The following is an 11,444-nucleotide window of genomic DNA, read 5'->3' on the forward strand; positions in this document are numbered from 1 at the left end:
CTTACAACTTCCTTTGTTTGTGCATCTTATTCTTCTTCCATATGTGAGCGTGGAGAGTTCTCTAATTCACTGGAATATGGACTCCTTTGATTGATTTCCTCACTTTTTTCCTTAGGATCTTACATTGTATCTCTTGGGAAGGAATTTGCTTGTTCCTCTTTTTGGGGCTTGATAATCAACTGCACATATGTCTCTATATTTTTGACACTCATCCTCATATCATGTATGAATTCTTTCATGCGAAACTCAAGAGATGATGGTTCTTGATATGAGTAAGGAGATGGTGGCTCTTGATATGAATAAAAAGAGGAGGATAGTTTTTGGCATGTATATGGAGATGGTGGTTCTTGATATAAATAAGGAGATGGTGGCTCTTGATATGAGTAAAAAGAGGAGGATGGTTCCTGGTATGTATATGGAGACGGTGGTTCTTGATATGAATATGGAGATGGTGGTTCTTGATGTGAATATGGAGATGGTGGTTCTTGATGGATAGGATATGGGACATTGAAATCTTTTCTCTCTTGACTTTGCCAACCAAAACCCGGGTAGTTCCTCCACCCACAATAATATGAATCACTCCTTGGGTGTGAGTAGTAACCCATGTGATCTCTCTCCATTGGTTTTCTTAGCACAAAACACCAAAAAAAATTAAACGTACCATGTGGTAAAAAGGAAAGCAAAGAAGAAAGAACAAAAAGAAAAATAAAATAAAATATAAAAGAAAATGAAAATAAAAGAAAAATAAAATAAAGAAAATAAACTGAATAATAAAAAATAAAAAACTAATAAGCAATAAAGGAGTATAAAATTCAAACTCAATAAGTAAAATAACTAGGAAGAATTAAACAACTAAGGGGACACCAAACTTAATTTCAAAAATTAAGAGAAAAAAATTTAAATAGAATAAATCAAAATAATTTTTTTTATTTAAAGAAATAAGTTAAATAAAATTAAAGAAAAAAGGCCTAATCTAAGAAATCAAACAACCAGTAATTGTCAATCACAAATAATCCCCGGCATCGGCAACAAAAACTTGGTGCGGAATTTATAACCCACAAACTAACCGGCAAGTGCACCGGGTCATACTAAGTAGTACCTCAAGTGAGTGAGGGTCGATCCCATGAGGATTGATGGACTAAGCAACAATGATTACATGATTTACTTAGTTAGACAAAAAGAAAATAGTGTTGAGAGTTCAATTGCATCAAACAGTAAATTCAGAGAATCAGAAAATAAGCAGTAAATTGATGTGAATAATATATGGAGAAAACAGTTAAAGTTTCAGAGATATCTATCTTCCAGATTGACTTTTCGTATTAACTATTTTAATCATGAAAGATTCAATTCATGGCAAACTATATGTGACTAAACCCTAATTCCTTAGACCTTTTTAGTCTCCTCTAACCTTCATAAACCGCCAATTCCTTGGTCACTTAATTCCAATTAGAGGGTGAAGTTCAATTCTAGTTTATATGCCACAGAAACTCTAATTACCCAAATATAAGAGGATTATATGTCACCTATCCCGTTAAGTCCAGATAATTAGAAATATAGGAGAAATTGTTTTCAAGTTGTTGTTCAAGTAAAGAGCTTTTCCAAGTTATACAAGAACTCAATTAGAATAAGGGTCATACTTCCGTTCCACCCAAATTCGTAAGATAAAGAACGAAAACAATTCTTGAAATAGAAATCAGTACATGAATTAAAATAGAAAAATAATAGTATCAATTCATACAATAGACAGAGCTCCTAACCTTAACAGTGGAGGTTTAGTTGCTCATGGTTCAGAGAGAAAACTAGGATTCTGTAAAACTGTAAATTGCGGAATAAGGTAGAAGAGAAGAGAAGAGCCCAAAGAGCTTATTCTTTCCCTTTTATATCTAATTCTAATTAATGTAAAATATATTTTCTAAAACTAAATAATATCTTTTCCTATCGTAAAATAAAATAAAGTTTAATCAAAATTAATTAAGAAATCTTGTGCTGGCTCGTTGTGGTGTGGGGACCATTGTGAATCATTAGTGTGGTGCCAAACTTCAAGTTCTTCAAGTTGGACTTGGAGTAGGCAGCGTGTACATGGAGCCTTTGTGATTGAACTAGTTCCAAGTTTGGCGCCACCAAGGTAGCAAGCAAGGAAGGCATTGTGATGATCATGGCGCCAAACATGGGATTTTCCATGTTTGGCGACACCAAGGCAGTATTTCATATTAAAGATGTAAACTATTATATATCGTTGAAAAGCTCTAAAAGTTGGCTTTCCAATGCCGCTAAAATCACGTCAATTGGACCTCTGTAGCTCAAGTTATTCTTATTTCAGTGCAAGGAGGTCAGGATTGACAGCATCATCTACTTTCTTCTTCTTCTTCTTCTACAGAAACTCCATCAAATCCATCCGAATGCTACCTGAAATAAACATAATTTTGCACAACTCAAAGTAGCATTCATGGTGGCTAAAAGATAATTAAATCTTGATTAAACTTAACAATTTGAATGCAAATTCACTAGGAAAAGATAGAAGAGATGCTCATGCATCACTGGCACGACAGGGCATCCTTCCTCATTAATGCCCAGAACGGGACTTGTGCGTATGCACAAGGAAGTGTGCGCACGCACACTAAGGAAAAACATAGGGGATGCGAACGCACAGGGTGTGCGAGTGCTCCTGGCTGGAAGGGTGTCAAGAAGTGTGCGTGCGCACAGGGCTATGCGCACGCACAGAAAACTTTTTTTTTTTAACAGGGCAAAAGGACTCTGTGTGCGTACACACAGAGAGGTGTGCGTACGCACAGAACGAAAATGTGCTGGGGTGCGAATGCACAGGGTGTACGAGCGCTGTGAACAGAGCGTGTGTCATCAAGTGTGCGTACACACATGGCTATGCGTACGCACCACTACAAGAAAATAAGCTTTCTGCCACGCTTTAAAAGCGTGCCGAAAAGTGCAAAAAAGCGTACCGATAGCTTTTTGCCACGCTTTTTGAGCTATCGACATGCTTTTAAAAGGGTCACATTCGCCAGCGTGCTAGTTGCTCTATCACCACACTTTTGTGGATCTATCGGCACGATTTTTCTGTTGGCACGCTTTCATCTCTTGTCACGCTTAAAAATCGTGGCCATATCTATTAACCTATAGCTACGCTTTAAAAACGTACCAAAAAGTGTACATATAGCCATGCTTTTGAAACGTGCCCAAAAAAGTTGGTTTTGGATATGCTTCAAAAGCGTGCCGATAGGGAAAGATACGGCTACACTTTTCAAGCGTGCCAATAGGGTGATATATAGCTACGCTTAATAAGCGTGACTGTTGATGCTACAAGAAGATATAGATACGCTTATAAAGCGTGCCAATAGCTACATAAACCCTTAAACCCTTCACTAGGCCACTCCATACTACTTTTTAACATTGTGGAAGCCAGCATAATCAACATTAAATAACTAATTATTATGCAAAAACTAAATCATGTTATTAAAATAAACTTTATATAAAAATACAAACGTAAACTGACACAGGAAAATTGAAAAAATAAAAAGAAAAGAAAACAAATTCACTGCAAAGTCATCACTTTGCAAAGTAAAATTTACAACATCTAAAACACACTATTGAAGTAATGCTAGACATTGAAATGTTAATAAAGTTGGCTCTAGCCTCGGTTGCTACAGCCTTCGCAAGCATTGTCTTTCCAGTACCAAGGGGGCCAAAGAGTAGTATTCCCTGGTGACAATGGCAGTGAAGTTAACAATGAGTGCCTCTGAACCATATTTAGCCACACCTGCTAAACTCTCCATGAATGTGAGCTTCTCTAAGAACCCAAGGGAAGCTGTCCCAAGTGCCAGAACATACACTATCAACCCAAACAACACTTGCCATGGGATTGATTGGTTTCTTAGTGATTCACTCCCTCCAGGATAGAAAAACATCACAAACCCAAATATCCACTACATGCAGGTGTATTAATTAAAGAATAAATCTCATTCTTATCATTAAATAAAATATAAAGGACAAAATTGGTCCAAAACAAACTTGTCCTCCACCATTATCTAATTGGAAATCATGAGGAGTTACTCTGTTATAATAGAGATTATACTTCAAAATCATTGTGATGTCAGATTGAATTAAACTATATGATGAATTATTTATTTAATTTGTCACAGTGTTAAGATTGATACTTGTCATTTTGGCAAGCCATATTATAACAAAATTTCTCATTATGTATTTTTCTTAATGCATGCCAAACTCTTATATGCACGTAGGTTTAGCTGTTTAAGGTTTAATTAATCTACGATTTCAATGGTTTTACCTGAATCGCATAAAGGGAAATAACTCCAATGCCAAGCCATGAATGCAAGCTGTACATATTGGCGATGCCACTTTCATTATGATTCTTGAAGGCAGCACAAATTCCAACTATTCCAAGTATTAGTACAATTGCATGGAGAATAAGATGTATCAACTTCTTAATTTCCTTCTTCAGGGGTAGAGCTTTGTAAGTTATGTTAGCTACAAGTAACCAAAAAATATAAAGGGAAAAAATATGAGACCTATAATAATTATACAAGTTGAAGATAAAACAGAGAATTGTAGAAATAGTCACACATTAGTTCATAAAACGGTATCTTGTGAAAGTTTTTTGGTTACCTTCACCTCCCATTATTATTAATCCAATTAGCATAAGAACAGGATGGATCTGTATCAAGAAAAAGGAATACATAAGTTAGGGGTAATTCACTAACTATATATTGACAATTTATATATAATAATAGTCACAAATATAAGATATATAAGGGCTTAATATAGATTAGTAACTTCAACTTGTGTAATATTATATGATTATCTTGTGTTATATATAAATGATTGTATTAAAAACTAAACCCAGTCCCAAATCAGTTTAGCTACTAATTCATCAATGTAATGGTAGGAGAAAAAAGCCACCGCTGAAGTGTATGATCTAAAGCTAGACCACGACAATAGCAGCCACTGCTAGAAGGTGAGCCACAAAAATAAATGGAAAAGCAGAAACTCCCAACCCCATCTTCAATCTTTTCTCCTTTTGTCTCCTTCGCAAGCATTGTTTGTAGAGGAAGCATGACCAACTCCTTCAAGGTGTCTTTCACATTTTTTAAAGCCCCAATATCATCAAAAGTGACCCCAATATCACTTGGAGAAATCACATCAACAAGCAGTTTTTCTCAAATTCATGTTCAGTAACCAAATCCTGAGCAAAATGGGGAAGGAAAAAAAAACAACAAAAGGAGTTAATAAGTGAAGAATAGTCCGCATATATTTTAGTAAAGAACCACCAACGAAACAAGTAATTGAAGTTCCATCTAAAACAACATGTTTACGAGGCTACAATGCAAAATTCAATTACAGTTGGCCATGGGTGCTGAAGATTTGATTCAAATAGTAATAGGCACAACAAAAGAGATGAAAATTAGCCATTAAATTACCTTCAGCGATTTCTTTGAATTCTTGTTTTCACCTTTAATGCCCTGTAGAATGTTCAGCCCATACTTAAGGCTAAACCAATAAAATGTAAAAATAAGTGTTACAAGATGAATTTAAGTTCATATAAAATGTAAAATAGCGTTTATAGGTGAACTTAAGTTCACATAATTCTATTTGTGTATAACTATATGTGTGCTTTAACAGTTACAAGAAGGAAAATTGAACCTGTAAATATCTCTATGAGGTAGAAAATTTTGTTTCCAAAGTAGCTTCCCTGTCCTGCTCAATCGCATATAGTTCTGTAGGATCTTCAGGAAGGGTAAGTCTTCTATTCCGGATTGCAGCAACATAGACCTGGAAATTAAAAACATGAATAAGTGCAATAAGGAGTTTGCAACCACTATAGATGACATCGTCTGGGGTATTAAGCCTATCAAAATTTGAGAGTAATGCTGATTAAGTTAAAACCAACACCACTGAGGCATGTATACAACTGATACCTGCACGATCTCAAGTAAAGCACTTGTTCCTTTAGCAGGATGAATTCTGTATAGTGGCAATGCAGCAGCAAAGATAATGATGCCAAGTAACATAGCAATGGTGCCAATCCAAAATCCCAAATCCCCAATCCCATCCTTTATGGATTTGTATCCACATAATGAAGGTTAAGCTGACAGCACCACCAAGGCACACTGCAAGCAAGAGTGTGTTGAAGAATGTTGACATCAGCCTTGATTCTTTTGGGTCTGTTTCGTCAAACTGGTCAACATACCTGCACATATTTGTGTATTCAGAAAACAACCACAGTACTGCTACTTAACAAACAAAATGCTTTTGCTTAACCATATTAAGATAAAAAGCATATAAAATAAACCACAAAACATTATAAATAAATTTTGAATCACAATAGTAACAGTTTTATGTGTTGTATATTCTATAAAGAAAAACGAAACCATCTGTTACATTTATGAATTAAAAACATTAGTTAATTCGATTGAATTATGGAAATAAATTAAAAGTAAGAAAGAACATATTTCCCAGAACTGCTCATAGAAAGAACGGAGTATGAATCATGTGGAATAGGTGTACTAATGTGCTTCTTCCCCTTGCTTCATAGGCAATGGTTCAAAAAATCCATTTGATCTTCCAGTTTCTGACAAGGAGCTATTATAATAACCAGCAACATACATCAGCCATGATATGCTCACTTTGTTCAAAAAATGATAAATTTTATATATGGAATCTTAAGAATAACCAAGAAAGATTAGACAACCAAAAGAAGACATGCAAGATCCAGGAAGTCAAGCCATAAGAATTTTCAAGGAAGAACAGAAAAGGTCAACCTCTTTAGTTACAAATAAGATTGACTAAACAGAAAAAACTAGAAACTAAAAACCACAGTGCATTAAAAGAATAAATTTTTTTTGTCAAACAGGAAATCTCGTATTATTGAGAGCAAGGTATTAGACGGAGAACTTCTTTCTTTAATGCCACAGTAAACAAGAATATGTGAAGCAACAATTGTAGAAAATTAGAGCTGCAAAGCAGAAAAGAAAAAAGAAAAAAGGGACAGAGAAACAAAGAGACGAAGAGGCCAAGGGGAGAACTAGATACGAAACAAAATAGGACATAAACGGAACAAAACTGAATAGTCATAATTATCAGACAAAGTCTTCCCTAAAGCAAAGAAATCCAGTGTTCAAATAACTAACATTTTATTTAAAACTTGGTTTAAGTCACAATCCATTTCCATTGCAACTAACCAAATTTCAGTTTTTATGAGACATTTTAAAGCAATAAAATAGTCAAAAAAAATATCTTAACAGAAACTACGTTGGCTACAGCATACTTAAGCAGCAGTGATAAGCACTGCTCGAGCAAAGCACAATCACAAGCTACACTAAGAACCTTAGGCATTCAAGAGAGCTCACCTTCCTTATTACATTCAGGGTCTTCGGGAATCATCAATTCATTATTAGGGTCATCTGGTAAGTCTTGGATTAATAAAGAAAGAAACGATATCAGAAACAAAAATTTATCAACTAAGAAAATGTGTGAACCTCAGTCCATCTAACTGCAGGTTTCCCGGCCCGGCCAGCAGAGCGGCTGCACTTATTTAAATAACAGATGCGATTTATATTGTTGCAAAAAAATATACAATTGAATTGGTTTAGATCGATTTGTGATCTCTACTTTTTCTTTATTGAGAATTAGTTTGAGATTCTACTTCTATGTCATTTTCTCTTTCACTTTATATCTTTTTGGTGATTAATCTACTCTAACCAAGAGCACTCAATCATTATGAATGGGATCGAAGAATAACATGCCAAGGGATTAGAGGAGTTTTATACCTACAATTACTCAAAGGATAATCTAAGTTTACACTACTTGAAACTTGCATCACCAAGCATGAAGGTTCTGAAAGCAGACTGAGAAACCAAAATGACGAGTTCAGTATATACAAGAGATACGTACTGATGTAGAAATTATCTTCTTCCCATTGGTGAAAAGAATAAGGCATTTATAGTCAATCGCTTCACCAGCTGCGGCCATTTTATTCCTCACAACTTTAGACTTCAAGGATGCTAAAGGCACACCAAGAACATGAAAAGGAGGCATAATGAACTAAATTCAGTTTGCAAAAATAAAAAACCAAAAATATTTCATCAACCAAGAAGCTAACACTAACATACACACACACACATTGTAAGACCCAAGACTTTTGAAAAGTCCTATTTTAAACTAATCTCAAACCATACATTATTTACAGTTTTATTTTCAAGAAATTATTTTATTGAAAATAATTAAAGGAAGTTTTGATTAATTGAATTTGAGATAAATTAAGATTTTTATCCCAACTCTATAATTATGGATTATTTTACTATTTACAATTTAAAGTTTTAGAAATTCAAAAATAATGAGGTTTGGCTATTTAAATCAGAATTTCATCTAATTTATGATTATTGAATTATTTTCTATATTTAAATTATAGAGTTGGTAGTTGTGAAATAATAAGAATTTTTATATGATTTGGACTAAATAATTAATATTTTAAAATATTGATACTACTATTTTGGAAAATAAAGAAATTAACTATATTATTTCTAATTTTTGGATTTGAACATTTTATTGAAAATAATTTGTAAAATTGATGATCGAATAGTATTTTTATATATTATTATTATTGGATTAGAATTTATTTCCAATTACCATATTATCCCTATTTTTATTTGAAATTACAGAACTACCCCTAACCCTAAATCTAACCTAACACCCCCACACACTCACCAAACCCCAGCCACCCTAAAACACAAGGAGCAGCAGCTGCTGCCCCACACCCTCACTCTCATCAAACAACATAGTTTCCCTGTGAAAGAAAGGAAGGAAGAAAGAAAGGGGACAGAGGGGAAGGGAGCCGCAGGAAAGGGGAAGGGAGAAGAAGAGGAAGGCGGCGCGGTGGGTGTCACTGCCACCGCCACCGCCGCTGTTGGCAAGGGATGGAGGAGATCCGAGAGGGAAGGAGAGTGCCGGTGAAGAGAGGAGCCCACGCCATCCTTGCGAAATGCCATTGCCGCCGCACCATCGAGAGTCGCGAGGAGAGGAAGGCGTCGCCATTCCGTGTGGCCGCGCCAACATTGCCGTCAGGGTCTTCTTCGCCACCGTCCTTGCTCGTCGTTTCCCTTGGAGTCATTGCCGTCGATCCTTGCCCCTGTCGCCGCCGCGAGTCGCTAACAAGGATCGGAGCTGAGGGAGAGGACAGTGTAAGGAGGGGGAGTTGTTGCTGCCGAAGACGCGAGCTGAAGGAGCTGCCTTCAGCCGCCGCCATTGCGCCAGTCGCCGCCGTGTGCTGTCATTGCTGCGTGTGCCACCGCTGCCACCTCTGGTCTGTCACCGTTGAGCAGATCCGCGAAGAGAGAGAGAGAACCTGGGAAGAGGCCGCTGCCGGAGGAGAAACCAATCTCGCCGCCGTGCCTGGCCGCCGGAAAAACCTCGCTGCCGTTGCCAGAAAATTCTGCCGGTAAGGATTTAAGTTGGCCTTTGTTTCCTTTCGATTTCCGGAAGCTTCATTGTCGTTGTATGATTGGTTTCAGTTACCGTCGCCGGAGATCTGGTCACCGCCGCCACTCGAGGTGGTTGCCGGCAAACTAGTTCAGCTATCACCGCTGTTTCGTTTTCTTAGTTTGGTAAGTAATTGTGTTTCGAAAATCCCCGCTTTAGTGTTTGGTTATGTTTGGTTAAAGACCTTGAGGTTTGGTAACGTAGGTTGGGTCCTGATGATTGCGTGTTGATGTGCGGAAAACGATCCGACACAAAACTCACCGGCAAGTGCACCGGGTCGCATCAAGTAATAATAACTCACGGGAGTGAGGTCGATTCCACAGGGATTGAAGGATTGAGCAACTTTAGTTTAGTGGTTGAATTAGTCAAGAAAACAAGTGTTGATTGTGTGGAATTGTGTTGACAGGAATTAAATTGCATAGAATGTAAAGGGGAGTGGGTGATTTGCATGAAATTAAAGGGAACAAAAAGAAAAAGAGCTGAATCTTAAAGAACAAGAAACTAAATGGCAGAAACTTAGAACGCAAGAAATGTAAATTGCAGAATCTTAAAGTGCAAGAAATGTAAATTGCTTGAATTATAAAGGGAATTGGGAAGTGGATTTGCAGAAATTAAACAAAGAAAAGTAAAATTCAACAAACAGAAATGTAAAAGATGGATTCAATTAAACCGGATCTCAAATGAAAATGAAAATAAACTTGATGTAGCAACGAAACAAGGAAATTGAAATTGAAAAATGTAGATCTCAGGACCCAAGAGACTAGATAACCAAGTCTAGATCTCAATGCCTTCCTAGATCCAAATTGAGAATTCGATTGCAAGAAAAGTAAAGATCAAGCAGTAGAAGAAAGGAATGCAAATATAAATTTCTCAGAAAGTGTAGTAAAGAAAACAGAGAGATCTCAAGGTGAGATTGAGACAGAAATTCCTGAATTCTTCAACACCCAAGACTCAAAATCTCTAAATAGCTCAAAACCCAAAAGCTCTCCAAAAACTACTCAGCAAAACTAAAAAGGAAAAGCTCTACTGCAAGTATTAAAAGTTCTAAAAAGGAAGCTCTCTAAAACTTCAAATCCTAAGCTATTTATACACTTTCTTCAAATGATCATTAAGCCTTGAATTGGGCATTTAGCCTTGATGGAATTGGGTTGATAGTAGCCTCCGTTGATTGCTCTTGCTGTTGGGAAGAAATCCATTAGTGAACCGGGCCATGAACCATTCATGTTTGAGTCAATGTTTGAGGCAAACGTTGACTCAAACGTCCCTTGTGTGACATTATGCAGCTCGGCCAAGTTGCTGTCTTCCACGTTTGAGCCAACGTTTGAGGTCAAACGTGAGCTCAAATGTGGTTCCCCCATGCTACTCCTTTGGCCAACGTTTGGCCTAACGTTTGAGGCAAACGTTGGCGCAAACGTGGCTCACTCAATGCATCAAACAGAGGTGCTCTTCTTTGCTTTTATGGCGCCAACGTTTGACCTCACGTTTGAGGCAAACGTTGGCGCAAACGTTGGTTTGCTCCAGGGGTGCTTCTCCTTGCTAATATGTGGCCAACGCTTGACCTCACGTTTGAGGCAAACGTTGACTCTTCTCTAGGGTGTTCTTCATCTGCTTCTCACGTTTGAGTTAACGTTTGAGGCAAACGTTAGCTCAAACGTGAATCCCTCTTTTCAAGCCCATTCTTGCAACCTTCTTCCAAGCTTTATTCCACCTATCATCAACCAACAATTGCATCAAATCTATGCTCTAATCATGGAGTTATTCTTTTTCTTGTCATATAAGCAATTATGGCATAAAACTCATGAAAATGCATCAATTCATCCATAGTTGATTGAATCTAAGGAAACATAATATTCCACCCAATTGGCTTACTTGTGGCCCAAGAAAGTGCATAAAACTAAATGAAAACAAATGAAAAAGACTAGTGAAACTAGGCTAAG

General features: G+C 36.8%; 2 protein-coding genes across 2 annotated transcripts; one reads left to right on the plus strand and one right to left on the minus strand.

Moving 5' to 3' along the window:
- Positions 1–3,656: 3,656 nt before the first annotated feature.
- On the minus strand, positions 3,657–5,032 carry LOC148564848 (transmembrane ascorbate ferrireductase 1-like). Its single transcript, XM_088487098.1, is given in 4 exon segments — positions 3,657–3,938; positions 4,301–4,500; positions 4,639–4,715; positions 4,929–5,032. Coding segments are annotated over 4 exon segments (663 nt in total).
- A 3,913-nt stretch (positions 5,033–8,945) lies between these two features.
- LOC148564849 (uncharacterized) lies at positions 8,946–9,737 on the plus strand. The gene is made up of 2 exons (XM_088487099.1): positions 8,946–9,443; positions 9,540–9,737. The coding sequence occupies exons 1-2, from the start codon at positions 8,946–8,948 to the stop codon at positions 9,735–9,737; spliced, it is 696 nt and encodes a 231-aa protein (XP_088343225.1).
- The last annotated feature ends 1,707 nt before the right edge of the window (positions 9,738–11,444 follow it).

The sequence above is a fragment of the Arachis ipaensis genome, chromosome B5 (assembly GCF_059453495.1).
Source record: "Arachis ipaensis isolate K30076 ecotype BB chromosome B5, ASM5945349v1, whole genome shotgun sequence".
NCBI classification, from domain to species: domain Eukaryota; kingdom Viridiplantae; phylum Streptophyta; class Magnoliopsida; order Fabales; family Fabaceae; genus Arachis; species Arachis ipaensis.

Coding starts and splice junctions, on each gene's coding strand:
- LOC148564849 (XM_088487099.1), top strand. CDS start 8,946: ATGGAGGAGATCCGAGAGGGAAGGAGAGTGCCGGTGAAGAGAGGAGCC. Junction 9,444..9,539: donor GCCGCCGGAAAAACCTCGCT/GCCGTTGCCAGA, acceptor GATTGGTTTCAG/TTACCGTCGCCGGAGATCTG.